This window comes from Mirounga angustirostris, unplaced genomic scaffold (assembly GCF_029215605.1).
Source record: "Mirounga angustirostris isolate CCGP_5_RB_7025 unplaced genomic scaffold, mMirAng1.0.hap1 SCAF_1, whole genome shotgun sequence".
Lineage (NCBI taxonomy): Eukaryota > Metazoa > Chordata > Mammalia > Carnivora > Phocidae > Mirounga > Mirounga angustirostris.
Window position 1 is genome coordinate 82,594,804 of NW_026991709.1, and position 15,506 is coordinate 82,610,309.

The 15,506-nt window shown below is 35.3% G+C and overlaps 1 protein-coding gene across 2 annotated transcripts in view; it reads right to left on the reverse strand.

Annotated features, from left to right (window-relative positions):
* The window catches only part of ATP11B (ATPase phospholipid transporting 11B (putative)), a 121,371-nt gene that overhangs the window by 63,625 nt on the left and 42,240 nt on the right, over positions 1 to 15,506 (reverse strand). For both annotated transcript variants that reach the window (XM_064584827.1, XM_064584833.1), the window contains exons 8-12: positions 14,535 to 14,582; positions 12,446 to 12,510; positions 9,542 to 9,623; positions 1,791 to 1,941; positions 461 to 658 (exon numbers count right to left, since the gene is read on the reverse strand). In XM_064584827.1, coding sequence (XP_064440897.1) covers positions 461 to 658; positions 1,791 to 1,941; positions 9,542 to 9,623; positions 12,446 to 12,510; positions 14,535 to 14,582 — 544 coding nt within the window. The remainder of the gene's footprint in view (positions 1 to 460; positions 659 to 1,790; positions 1,942 to 9,541; positions 9,624 to 12,445; positions 12,511 to 14,534; positions 14,583 to 15,506) is intronic.

The following is a 15,506-nucleotide window of genomic DNA, read 5'->3' on the forward strand; positions in this document are numbered from 1 at the left end:
CAGTAGCATAAGATTGTATCTTTATATCCCATAATAAATGTCTAAAATTTAAAAATCAAGAAAGAATACTATATAATGCTAACTAATGGAAGAAACTATTTCAGGTTTAAAAATGGGAAACAAGGGTGCCTGGGTGGCTCAGTCGGTTAAGCATCTGCCTTCGGCTCAGGTCACGATCTCAGGGTTCTGGGATCGAGCCCCATGTCTGGTTCCTTCTCAGCGAGGAGCCTGCTTCTCCTCTCCCTCTCCCCTTCCCCCCTGCTCGCTCTCTCTAATAAATAAATAAAATCTTTAAAAAATAATAAAAATGGGAAACAAGAGTTAGGTGTGGAGGGAAGTAGGGCTATTTTTTGGTATAAGCCTCATAACATTTTTCTTTGTACATAATATTATTCTTTGTACATGGACTGTTTCAAGAAAGATAACAAATTAGAAAAACACAATAAAAAGATCCTTTTACCTGTCCAAGCTCTTCATTCAGATCAGAAGTATTGACTTGAGCTTTCTGACCTGATTCTTCATGATAGAGATCAAGATCCCAGCCAATAAAAAATGACCCAAGAAATTTCTGCATTTCGACTGTCACATATAATGAAATTGGAATGATGAAATTGTAGAGTACCAAAAAAGCAAGGAAGTCTGAAATGAATCTCAGAATCTAGGGAGAAAAATGATTGTTTGATAAGAGAAAACATACGAGAATTTCCTTAGTAATACTGAAGAACATTAGGAGAAAGTTTCATGTCTAAACAGACCATCAACTATATTCTGAAGCAGAAGTCTCATGAATTGAAATTCATTTTTTGAATTGTTTCTTTAATACATTTCTTTTGTTCGTTTTATTGTTCATTAGAATCTTGAACAAAGTAAAAGAAGAAAAGGTTAAATTTGAACTACTTGTTACTTTTCAGAAGCTACCAAAAAGCCTGGTGTGACTGAAACAACCTTAAGCAAAAAAAAAAAAAAAAAAAAAATTATAATTGTAACCCCTGCAGTATACTTACCATTCCATTTCCACCCTTCGAAATCACAGATAACTAAAAATTTACTGCAACTTAAAAAAACTATTTTAAGAACTGCTAGACCAGAACTGCTGGCAATGAAAACACTTACAGATTATATAGTAAGAGCTTACTTCAATAGCATAGCAGTATCACATTTTAACGTGTATTCTGTGAAAGGTAAAATACCTAATTACGAATGATATGGAAAATATGTTCTGCGATCTGCTTTGTGGTTTCTTGAGATCCACATCTATCTTCCAATACTTGTATTTTAATCTAATGTGAAATCTGGGGAATAATTATTTACCAAAATTGCAGGTTAAATTTTCCTGGTAGTCCATTTATTCAGTTTAAAACTTAATATGACATATTTTATGTTATTACTTCATACCATCAATAGACTGACAGACTCCTTGAATTATTCTGACAGAACTGAAAATCAACTTACTTTTTTCATTCACTTTATAACACACAGTAAATGGAATAAAAAACTGAATTTGTAGTTTTGAAGGGGAATGCCATTATAGATGATTTAAATTTTTGTGATCTCTTGTAACTATTCAAGTCATGCCATAGGGAATACAATTGCTTATGCCCTAAAATGCAAAAAGCATACCAGGATAAACATGCTGGCCACTCTTCACTTACAGTGTCTTTTTGTCACCTTTCAGTAGTAATGGTTTTAGGAGATTATAGTGGTCACTCCTATCAAAAGTCACTATCGAATCAGTAACTGCCAAAGAATAAAGTTTCCTTTCCAGCAGAGTCAAGAACACCATAAAATACCTTACTACTATTTCTTTGATGTTCTGTTTTTTGGTTATACCAAGGTTCATCCCATTTTTCTTCAGCTTGCCATGTATACTTCAAGATAGTACTGATGATGGCTTCAGAAATAAGGATTATTAGATAAATTATCAAAAATGTATTCATTGACCTGAAATGAGGGAAAAAAAAGAATATAAAACATGTCAATTTTGTGTTACTATATTCATCTGCCTGGAAATTTTATACAGGTATTAAGTAAGAAATAAAAATATATAAGATGTCATGGTAGCTACTTAAAGGAAACAGTCTTATCCAAATGGCCAACAGACACATGAAAAAGTGCTCAACATCGATCAGCATTAGGGAAATCCAAATCAAAACCTCAATGAGATACCACTTCACACCAGTCAGAATGGCTAAAATTAACAAGTCAGGAAACGACAGATGTTGGCAGGGATACGGAGAAAGGGGAACCCTCCTACACTGTTGGTGGGAATGCAAGCTGGTGCAGCCACTCTGGAAAACAGTATGGAGGTTCCTCAAAAAGTTGAAAATAGAGCTACCATATGACCCAGCAATTGCACTACTGGGTATTTACCCCAAAGATACAAATGTAGTGGTCCGAAGGGGTACATGCACCCCGATGTTTATAGCAGCAATGTCCACAATAGCCAAACTATGGAAAGAGCCAAGATGTCCATCAACAGATGAATGGATAAAGAAGATGTGATATATATACACAATGGAATATTATGCAGCCATAAAAGGGAATGAAATCTTGCCATTTGCAATGATGTGGACGGAATTGGAGAGTATTACGCTGAGCGAAATAAGTCAATCAGAGAAAGACATGTATCATATGATCTCACTGATACGAGGAATTCTTAATCTCAGGAAACAAACTGAGGGTTGCTGGAGTGGTGGGGGTGGGAGGGATGGGTGGCTGGGTGATAGACATTGCAGAGGGTATGTGCTATGGTGAGCGCTGTGAAGTGTGTAAGACTGTTGAATCACAGACCTGTACCTCCGAAACAAATAATACATTATATGTTAAAAAAAAGAAGATAGTAGGAAAGGTAAAATGAAGGGGGGGAAATCAGAGAGGGAGACGAACCATGAGAGACTATGGACTCTGAGAAACAAACTGAGGGTTCTAGAGGGAAGGGGGGTGAGGGGATGGGTTAGCCTGGTGATGGGTATTAAAGAGGGCACATTCTGCATGGAGCACTGGGTGTTATGCACAAACAATGAATCATGGAACACTACATCTAAAACTAATGATGTAATGTATGGTGATTAACATAACAATAAAAAATAAAAAATGAATAAAAATAAAAAAAAATAAAGAGGGCACGTACTGAATGGAGCACTGGGTGTTATACGCAAACAGTGAATCATGGAACACTACAATAAAACTAATGATGTAATGTATGATGATTAACGTAACATAATACAATTTAAAAAAAAAATAAAGGAAACAGTCTTCGTATTTTAAGAAATGACCATTCAACAGAATCTATTTACCAGTGATAAAATAACCAATACATAGGATTATAAGCCTATTTGAATTAGTTATATTACTGTTCAAAATGCTTCCAGTAAATGACAGCTTTGACCAGTTATTCTCTCCATAATTATTCTAAAATTTTTTAACATTTTCAGGTAATTTTATTTTATTTTTATTTTATTTTTTTAAGATTTATTTATTTATTTATTTATTTGAGACAGAGAGAATGAGAGACAGAGAGCATGAGAGGGAGGAGGGTCAGAGGGAGAAGCAGACTCCCTGCCGAGCAGGGAGCCCGATGCGGAACTCGATCCCGGGACTCCAGGATCATGACCTGAGCCGAAGGCAGTCGCTTAACCAACTGAGCCACCCAGGCGCCCCTTCAGGTAATTTTAAGTGTAAATATAACTAACATTTGTGTAGTATTAAGATTTTACAAAACTTTGTTACATCCACTAAGTTGTCTAATCTTTGTAAAACCTCTGTGAGATCACATCCTTTTTAATGATGAAGATCAAAGCCCAAAAATCATTCTATAAATTTACCAAAATCACACAAGTCAGGAATTAACTTTAGAATCCCTATTCTTTTCACCAGGCAAGCTTGGTATTGTAGTATTTCGCTAGGCAAGCTTAACATTACATCTCTGATTCTTTCATCAGCATTTTGTAATTTTCAGCACACAGATCCTGTATGTATTTTGTTAGATGTACAACTAGGTATTTCCTTTTTTGAGAATGATTGCAAATGGTATTGTTTTTAATCTCAGTTTCTGTCCTTAGTGTTTCTTTTCATTTTTTTTTTTAAGACTTATTTATTTATTTTAGAGAGACAGCAAGTGGGAGCAGCAGGAGGGGCAAAGGGAGAGAATCCTCAAGCAGACTCCCCGCTGACTGCAGAGCCTGCCGTGGGGCTCGATCCCAGAACCCTGAGATCATGACCTGAGCTGAAATCAAGAGTCAGATGCTTAACCAACTGAGCCATTCAGACACCCCTGGCGTTTCTAATGTAAGTATTTAGTTCTGTGATAGTTAATCTTATGTGTCAAGTTGACCGGGTTAAGCAATGCCCATACAGCTGGTAAAATATTATTTTGGGGTGTGTCTATGAGGGTGTTTCTGAAAGAGAATAGTATTTGATTCAAAAGACTTAGTAGAGAGACATGCCCTCACCAATGTAGGTGGGTATCATCATTGAGGACCCAAATGAAATAAAAAAGACAATTTTTTTCTCTTTTCTTGAGCTGGGACATCAGAGCTCCAGGTTTTTTATCAGTGGCCAGCTCCCTGGTTCTCAGGCCTTTGGATGCTGACTGCATTATGCCATCAGCTTTCCTCGTTCTCCAGCTTGTAGATGGCAGACTGTGGGACTTCGTGGTCTCTACAACCACGTGAGCCAACTCCTATAATAAGTCTCCTCTTACATATGCCCATATATATCCTACTGGTTCTGTTTCTCTGGAAAACCCTAATACAAGTGCTATAAATTTCCTTCTCAGTAGTGCTTTAGCTTCATCCCATAAAATTTGATACTGTATTTTCATTAACTTCTGGATATTTAAAAAAGATGTTCTTTCAGATTTCCTCTTTGACCCATTGATTATTTAGAATTAAGAGTTCCAGCTGCTCCATATCCTTGCCAATACTTGGAACTTTTAAGCTTTTTAATTTTTGCCATTCCACTAAGTATATATTGGTATGTATCTCTTTGTAGTTTTAATTTGTATCTCTCTCATGACTAATGATGTTGTACACTTTTTTGTATGTTTATTTGCCATCTGTGTATTTTCTATGTGAAAATTTCTCTGCTCCAGTCTTATATCCATGTTTTTCATTGCATTGTTTTTCTTTTTATTATAGACATATTATAGACATATGAGCTCATTATATATTCTGGATACAAGTTCTTTGTCAGATACATGTTTTATGAACATAGTCTTTCAGTTTGTGGCTTCCCTGTTCATTTCCTTAACTGTGTAGTGTGAGAAGTTTTGAATTTTGAGGAAGTACAGTTAACCAATTTTTTCTTTTGTGGTTATTGGTTTTGTGTCCTAGGAAATATTTACCTATCCCCAGGTTGTGAAGATTTCTTCCTAAGTTTTCTTCTAAAAGTTTTATAGTTTTAGCCTTTACACTTAGGTATATGACCCATCTTCAAAAACTTTTTAGTGTATGATATGAGGTAGGAATTGAGGGTTATTATTTTTTTTCCCATATGGATATCCAATTATTGTTACATCATTTATTGAAAAGACTATCATTTTCTTCACTGAATTTACTTAATGCTTTGGCTGAAAATCAACTGACCATGTATAAATGGATCTATTTCTCAACTCCACTGAAAAATCTTTTTTGCTAATACCGTACTACATTTACTGTAGCTTTATATTGTCTTAAAGTCAGATAATATAAATTCTCCAGCTTTTTTTTTTTTTTTAAATTCTCCAGCTTTTTTAAGAGACTGTTTTCTTCATTCATTCTACATATGCATTTGGGCTACTACATTTCAATATGCATTTTTTAATTAATTAATTAATTAATTAATTAATTTAAAGATTTTATTTATTTTAGAGAGAGGGAGAGAGACAGCACAAGTGGGAGAGGGAGAATCTTAAGCACACTCTGTGCTAACCATGAAGCCTGAGGCAGGACTTGATCCCACGACCCCGAGACCATGACCCAGGCCAAAAATCAAGAGTCAGATGTCTAACAGACTGAGCCACCCAGGCACCCCGGATATGTATTTTGGAATCATCTTGTCAATTACTACAAAAAAGCGTGCTGGGATTTTAATTAGTATTGAAAGAATCTTCACATCAACTACAGCTTAACAGTGCTGAGCCTGCCAATCTATTAATGTGATTTCTCCATTAAATAAACATCTCTCACCATGTTTTGTAGTTTTGACCTTGCTAAATCTCACTTATTAATCCTAATAGTTTTGTTGTTGAATGTGTACAACTGTCTCCGTGAAAAATCATGTGTCCTCTGGTAAGGACAATTTTCCAGTACTTATGCCTTTTATTTCTTTGTCTTGTGGCACTGAGAAAGGCTTCTAGGATAATGTTTAAAAGAAGTGGTGAAAATGCATGCATGTTCTGGAGATGAGTCCTTACAAAATATGTGCTTTGTAAATATTTTTCCTAATCTGTGGCTTCTCTTCATTTTCTTTTTTTAGCAGTGTCTTTTGGAAATGTAGAAGTTTTATTATTTTTTAAACAGTGACATAGTGTTATATTAGCTTCAGGTGTGCTGAAGTTTTAATTTTGATGAAGTTTAATTTATCAAATTTTGGTTTTGTTTTTGATTCCTTTTTTGTATGTTTCTTATCTAAGAAATCTTTCCTTAACCCAAGGTCACAAATATTTTCTCCCATGTTTTATAGATGAAGTTTTTATGTTTAGGTCTTACATTTTGAGCTAGTTTTTTGTTTGTTTTTAAAGATTTATTTATCTATTTGAGAGAGAATGAGAGAGACAGAGAGAGCAGTGGGGAGAGGGAGAGAGTCTCAAGGGGGCTCCGCACTCAGCATGCGGTGCTCCATCTCACAACTCTGACATCATGACTTGAGCTGAAACCAAGACTCGAACACTTAACTGACTGAGCCACCCAGGTGCCCCTGAGTTGGTTTTTGTATATGGTGGGAGGTAAGGGTTAAAGTCTGGTTTCTGGCATATGGACATCCAATTGTTCCAGCACTGTGTGTTGAAGAGACTATCCTTTGGTGTGGACCATTTTTGTAAAAAATAAATCTCTGATAGATAATAGGGCTATCTAGACTTTCTGTTTCATCCTGTATCAACTGTTTTAAGTTGTGTTTTCAAAGAATTTATCCATTTCATCTAAGTTGAAAAACGTAGTTACATAAAGTTGTACATATTTCTTTACCTGTGGATAAAGTGACCACAGTAGATAGGATCTGTACTGATATCCTCTCTTTCATCCCTGATGTTGGTAATTTTGTAGTTTTCTCTCCTACCACTTCTTTTTTCCCCTTAATCCCTTAATCTAGGTAGAGATTTACCAATTTTGTTAATATTTCCAAAGAACCAAGTTTTGGCTTGTTAATTTTGTCTATTATTTGTTTTCTATTCTATTGGTTTCAGTTCACATCTTTAATATTTGTTCTCTCTCTTCTCTGATTAGGTCAAATTGCTCCTCTTTCTTTAGCTTCATAAGGCAGAAACTTAGATGACTGATTTGAAGCTTTCCTTCCTTTTATATATATAATTTATAGCTAGAAATTTCTCTTCAACTTAGGCTTTGCCTTGAGTCCACAAATTTTGATTTGTTGGATTTAAATTACCACTCTGTTTTTTCTTAAATTTTAGAGATTTTCAATTATTATTTTTTCAAATAGTTTTATTCTGCCCCTTTTACTCTCTCCTCTTTTGGACTCAATTAGATAGATAGCTTAGTATTGTCTCACATGGCTCTGAAACTCTGTTCATTTTTCTTCAATCATTTTTCTCCCTGGTCTTCAGACTGAATAATTTCTATTGCTTTTTTAAATTCACTGACAATTTCTTCTGCCTTCTTCCATCTGGTGTTGGGCCCATCTAGTGGCACTTACATTTCAGCAATTATATTTTCAGTGCAAGAATATCCACTGAATTTTTTTTTATAGTTCCATTTCTTCCCCCAAGTTTTTTATTTAAATTCTAGTTAGTTAACATACAGTGGAACACTAGCTTCAGGTATAGAATTTAGTGATTCATCACCCACATACAACACCCAGTGCTCACCACAAGTGCCCTTCTTAATTGCCATCACCTATTTAACCCATCCCCTGCCCACCTCCCCTCTGGTAACCATCAGTTTGTTCTCTATACTTAAGAGTCTGTTTCTTGCTTTGCCTCTTGCCCCCCCCCCCCACCGTGTTCATTTGTTTTGTTTCTTAAATTCCACATATGAGTGAAATCATATGGTATTTGTCTTTCTCTTATTTCGCTTAGCATATTACTCTCTAGCTCCATCCTCATCGTTGCAAATGGCAAGATTTCATTCTTTTTTATGGCTGAGTAATATTCAATTGTGTATATATACCACTTCTTCTTTATCCATCCATCAGCTGATGGACATTTGGGCTCTTCCCATAATTTGGCCTATTGTTGATAATGCTGCTATAAACATCAGGGTGTATGTATCCCTTCAAATCAGTAATTTTGTATCCTTTGGGTAAATACCTAGTAGTGCAATTGCTGGATCATAGGGCAGTTCTATTTTTAACTTTTTGAGGAAACTCCATACTGTTTTCTGTAGTTTCCATTTCTTTGCTGATATTTTACATGTTTATTCACATCTTCCTTTAGTCCCTTGAAAATACTTACAGTATCTGCTCTATAGACCTTGCCTGCCAACTGCAAGATACAGAACGTTATGGTGACAGTTTCTAATGAATGCTTTTTCTCTTAAAAACAAGTTACATTTTCTTTACAGGTCTACTTATTTTTGATTACATTATTGGATTTTATAAATAATTGGTTGTACAGATTCTGTACTCTTTTACGTTCCTCAGAAGAGTGCTGATTTTCATTTTAGCAGAAGTTGACTTGGCTAGGCTCAAATATCAAAGTCTATCTCCACTGCAACAGGCAACAGCAAAATGTTCTGTTCTTTCAGCTTTCTGATACTGTTTTTCTGTCAAGCCCACTGGAGTCTCCTATGCACATGTATAGTTCCAACAGTCAGCCAAAGATTTGGGCATAATTTATGTGCAGGTCTCGGAGTTCATTCCCTTCTGTGGCTCCCTCCCTTACCTGGTTTTCCTCTGTCTAGCTGTTCTTCCAGCTTTAAACCTCCTCTAGCACTTAAATCTTGTAAAGATCAGGCTCTCTGATGCCCTATGCAGCACATGAATTGGGGAATGCCTTCAGGCAAAAATCTGCACTCTTAAATCTTTCCCCTTGCTCCTGCCACCTTTCAGGAGTAGACTCTGCCATTTTCTGTCTCCTTTGTGTCACTCTCTTGTATTTTCAAATACTTGTTTATGTAAAAAAAAATTTGTCCAGGTTTTATAATTGCTATCTGCAGGAGGGTTAGTCTTACCAAGTGATTCTGGTATTATCCAATAGTATTTATTTTAAAGTCATAATGTAACACCTACTATAGGCCAAACATTGTGCAAAATGCTACATGTATACATCTCTATTCTCAAGGATACCACCTTTTGTTGACTGATATATATTTTTATAAATATAGTATTTTAAACATGTATGAGTAATACATATTCATGTGTAAGTAAATGAAAATAGTTTTCTTACTTCTCTACTGCAGATCGTTTCTGTGACTTGCTCTTGTAATTTAATGCCATCTTAGTTTCCATTCCAGTGTAGATAGCAACTCCTGCAAAACAAAACAGTTCTTTAAAATAATCCACTGGCATATTTCAAAAGAGAGGTTTACTCACTAGCATGAAAGGAAATGTATTATTGTTACAATTTGCCTTTAAATCTTTTTGGAGTTTTTAAAAGGCTTTCCAAGTCCAATTTTGGGGAACTCCAGTCACTCAACCTGCTGGATGGGAAAGGCACGAGGGTTCTGTTTCTGAGTTATAATTAATATATCTGAATGAAAGAGATATTATTAGAGTTGAAAGTGATGGAGGAAAAGGATTTGGAAAGGTAAACATAGCAGGGAAGGCTATTATAAATAGAGTAAACACTGTTAACGAAGACAGAAATGGAAAAGCACTTTGAACAATGGAATGCAGTCAGAATTTGAAAGGCCCTGAATGCCAGAAACTGGGGTCAAGACATAATTTTCTACCACTGGAGAGATAATATGGAAATCTGTCAGTAAATGAAATAAATAAAAGGAAAGTATTATTTTAAAAATGTGTGCCTATATGAATGACTGAGATAAGCAAGAATGACAGTAATAACGGTCTAAAATTGGGGAGTGAATGAAATTAATTAAGACCAGCTTTATAAAAAACTTTGGAGTTAGACCTTAGAGTGCTACCTCTGCCACTTACTAGTTCTGGGTCCTTGGGCAAGTTATTTAATCTAAGTCTCAATTTCCCCATCTTTAAATAGGAAAAAATCCCTCAGAATTATTGTGAGATTTGTTATGACAAAATAGCAAAATGCCTAGAAACAAAGAGATGATCAGTAAGTATTCACACCCATCTTTAAAGAGTGAAGTCTGAGAAGCAGTGTAGGATTCATCATGCTCTCTTTCTAAAGATTTGTCCTAGACTTTTCACCAGTATTCTTTAGAGGCAGGGATTATAACTCAGATGACAAAGCGCACTGAAATTACAGAAATGGGAGCAATCAGCCAGAATGATATGCAACAGACAGGTGGGGCTGAGGTGACAACAGCAGAACTCAGCTAAAGGCATTCAAATATACGTTTTATTTTAAGAATGTGAAAGGTGTTCCTGCTAGAGGGATGTGTTAAAATACAGCATTGCATGAGAGGGTCTAAAAGCCCTGGAGATGTTTTCTGGCTTTGGCCATCAGAACATGATGGTGTTTTTTTTTTTTTTTTTACTATAATATACATTACATACAGTTTATCATTTTATTCATCTTAAAGTGCACAATTTGGTGGCCCTTAGTACAATCTCAATGTTGTACAACCCTCACTAACTTGACATTTTTATCACCCTCAAAGAAAAGCCTGTTCCCATTAAGCAATCATTCCCCATTCCCCTCCACTCCCCAGCCCCTGGGAACCACAAATCTACTTTCTGTCTCTATAAACTTGCCTATTCTGGGTATTCCAAGTAAATGGAATCATACAATATGTAGCTTTTTATGTCTGGCTTCTTTCACTCAGCATGTTTTCAATGTTTATCCATGTCATAGCATGCACTAGTACTTCTTTTTTATGGGTGAATAATATTTCATTATATAGGCATCTTACACTTTGTTTATCCATTCATTAGTTGATGGATATTTGGGCAGTTTCTACCCTTTGGCTATTGAAGAGTGCTGCTATGAACATCCTGTACAAGTCTTTGAACACTTACTTTCAATTCTTTTGGTTATATACCTAGGAGTAGAACTGCTGGATCATATGTAGAATTGCTGGGCCATACAACAATTCTAGGTTTAACTTATTGAGGAACTGCCACACTATTGTTCATAGCGGCTGTGACATTTTATACTCCCACAGCACTGTATGAGGATTCCAAATTCTCTACAACCTCACCAATACTTGCTGTTTTCTGCTTTTTAAAGGATATACATATCTTTATCAGAGAGCCTCATACTGAGAAATAAAATATAGCACAGTTAATAGGAAAGAAGAGAATGAAGAAGAGAACCTCAAAAGCTGTAAGCATTCAGTGAATAACAGGCTGGGCAGTATATGAAAGGCCATTCCTAAAATGGGAGGAGCTAGCTGACAGCTAAAGGTTATCAGGACTTCACAATGTGCCTAGAGTTGACTCAGAACATGTGAATTATTTAGATCTCCAACACTAGAACACTATTTATTCATCCTTTTGATCCAGTCAGTATACATTCCAATAATACCTGCCATTAAATACCACCATTAAAATCAGAATTATCTTCTTAGCAGTGCTTCACAAGTATCCACAAAAGAGCAAGGTTCTAGTCTACTATTAAAAAATAGGGATTAACAACAAAAAAATACAATACAAAATTTTATTAACACAGTCTTTGCAAGAAAATTATTACAGACATTTGACTAAGTAAATTATCCAACCAAAAGACCACAAATGCTATGCTTTAAAAAATACTTCATATAGGGGCACCCGGGTGGCTCAGTCAGTTGAGTGTCCAACTCTTGTTTTCAGCTCAGGTCATGATTTCAGGGTTGTGAGATCGAGCCTGGTGTCAGGCTCTGTGTTGGGCATGGAGCCTGCTTAAGACTCTCTCCCTCTCCCTCTGCCTACCCACCCCCACTTGTGTGCATTCTCTCTCTTTCAAAAAGAAATACTTTATATAAAGCATCAACATGAATCTATAATTAAAAATTTTCAATATAGGGAGCCTGGGTGGCTCAGTCGGTTAAGCATCTGCCTTTGGCTCAGGTCATGATCCCAGGGCCCTGGGACTGAGTCCCACATTGGGCTCCCTGCCCAGTGGGGAGTCTGTTTCTTCCGCTCCTCTGCTCCTCCCCCTGCAAGTGCTCACTCTCTCTCTCAAATAAATAAAATCTTAAAAAAAATTTTTTTTTCAATATATACAAACCAAAAATTTCTTTTGTGTTTTTTAACCTGGCTCCACGAAGCAAGAGACTCTCCGGCCCCAGAGGTCTAGGGAGAAAAAAAAAAAAAAAAGCATTGAATATATTAAAAATTAAATTAAATTCTAAAATGGCATCTTCAGCAGAAAATCCCTAAGCTACAGTTACAACACTGCTTCCATATAAAACCAAAATCTTGGTTACTATAAAGCTGTTTAGGTCAATTATGATGTTAGTGACCATAACAACAATTATCTGCTTTAGCATTTCAGGCACTTTAAGATCAGTGGCTCAGAAATAAGACTACACCGATAAATAAACTGACAAAGCCATCAGCTGCAAGATTTTTAAACATAAAACACAACAAAAGATTAACCAATGATTTAAAAATATTTAACATAATGAAATTTAAAATTTTTGTGCAAAATTAAAGTTTTTAAATGGAAAATAAAGAATTAAAATGCAATGTAAACATGAATTATAGTATGATTTGTATATAAATGCATCAATTCTTCATAATTAAAATTACACTGGATAATAAAACATAATGTAGTAAGTGAGTTAATACTTTAGGCAAGATCGACACTACAACTTGACTACTTGCATTGCATACTCCTTGGAGCACAAGTCTTCTTGCTGTTTGAATTTCTCTCCCATAAAGGAGATACAAAACGAGAAAGAATAACTAGAAAGGAAATTGTATTTTCTTAGTGATAGCAAAATGATAAGACTGTTATGGATAAGTAAAAAAGCCTTAGTTTTGTTGCTATTCCTTATGTTTTTCTGAAACATACATATACAGTTACCAAAATCAAACAGAATCTGAACTAATTCTGAAGACATCTACAAATCCAAATGAACCAAGGAGGATCACGTATTTGGGACATGGTTAACAAGTATGGTTTTATTAGATAGTCATATTTAGAGCACACTCCATGGATATTCCAAAATCAATTATTCAGGAGGCATAAAATAGCTTTTTCACTTGGTGTTGGTTCCAACAATGAACAGAAAAACTTTGAGCTCACATTGATATATAAAATTGGGATATAATGATAGAAAGCTTTCAAATTAAAAGATAATTCATCAGTTCACTCAGGTTGCTTTAGCAAAGAACATGGCTAATCTTTTTAACCATTTCAGGTGCTGGGTAACATAATTGATCTTTTGCTTTACCAGCCACAATATCTTAATGAAATTCAGATTAGTATCCACATATATATTCCACTATGTCACTCTAGAAATCAAAATAAAACCTAGTCATAGTTATTCAGCAGGGGGTCCTACACTTACAAAGACTTTGTTAAGGAGTTTACTGAATGTGCTCCTATGTTAATGTTTATTAAAAATGTGAATTGGTGCTGAAGTATCATGATATTTTTGGTGGCTTGTTTTGAGAACTTCATTTCAAAAATGCTCAATTCTTCATGTTAGTGACTTATTTCATGCAGCCTGTATTAACTGAACACATCTCCAGAAAAGAGGTGGAATGCTAATTGGACTAGAAGTTCAAGGGCTGATTCCAAGATTTATTCTTGATTTGGCTTTGTGGTCATGAGTAACAATATGATCTCATCATATCAACACATTTCTGAAATAACTCAAAGCCTTTCATGCAGGAACCAGAAATTAACCTGAATATTGAAGGCAAACACACCAAAACAACCAACTAAACAAAAAACCAATCAGAGGAGTAAATAAGAGGTTCTAAATTGGCCACTAAATATGACATTTATACTGGTCACACATTATATAAAACGTTTTTTGTATTCTAAACTTTAAGTGTGGTGGTTTAAATGTGTAAGAACTTCAATAAGAATGGCTGTTTCCTTTTATGTTACTACCTAATACCACCAGAAAAAGAAATACAAGTACACAAATAATCTTACTGAACTATTTTGATATCATTTCATGGGATTTTTTTGTCCTTACTCATTCCTGCTACAAATTATTAGATGAAATGTTAAATGCTTTTAAATTAACCCTTTTCCATGATGTGCTGCTTACTTACCTAATCTCTCTTTAACTTGATTTTAGTCCCTCCCCAATACAATTCTCACATAATAGTATTTGGACAATGCAAATTATTCTTACCTTACAATTTCTTCCATTTGTTGAGTTATTATCATTCGTCCCATGAATCTATCAAAGAATTCACCATGTTACAAAAAAACCAGAAGTACTTAGGACATCAATGGGTGAAAAATTTTTAATAGTTTTGGCACTATTCTTGTACATGAAACAAAACTTAACCTTTTGTTTTTGGAATGGTCCATTTTTAATGTTAGAAGTTACATAAGTAAATACTTATCATTCATTAAGCTTTAAAAAACTGATATTCTTGCCATCTCCAATCTAGCTATGAATGAGGTAAAAAATGAAAAAAATGTTTTCACAATGGCAATGAAGGGGCGCCTGGGTGGCTCAGATGGTTGAGCGTTTGCCTTCAGCTCAGGTCATGATCCCGGGGTCCTGGGATCAAGCCCCACATCGGGCTCCTGGCTCAGCGGGGAGCCTGCTTCTCCCTCTCCCTCTCTCCCTGCTCATGCTCTATCTCTGTATCTCGAATGAATAAATAAAAAAATCTTAAAAAAAAAAAACCAAAAACCAAAATGGCAATGAAAATGTCTTATCTTATTATTAGTTTAGTGATCTAATTTGTAATTTCTACACAAAGATGCATATATTATTTAGCCAACAATGAATGCTCACACATACCACAGTTTATTAAGTAAAGTCTCCTGACTAGAATCATTCATTCACTCACCAATTGATTCTATGCATGCATTCATAAATATTCACTGAACGACGACCATGTGTGAGTTAAGTGGTGGGGATTGAGTAGTTAAGCAAAAACCTATCAGTGAACTCCAGACCTTCTTTAACTTTTGGTTGCCTGAAATCTAGAGTAAGTGGCCTGTTATCATAATGGATTTTCACAGCCTGGCCTTTCAGTTCCAACTTCCACAACCAGAACAGCTTCATAGCACAGAGTCAATTCAAGTGTACAATCACTTTCTACTATGGTGAGGTAAATTCTAAGTTGAAGCAAACTCTAGACAGAAC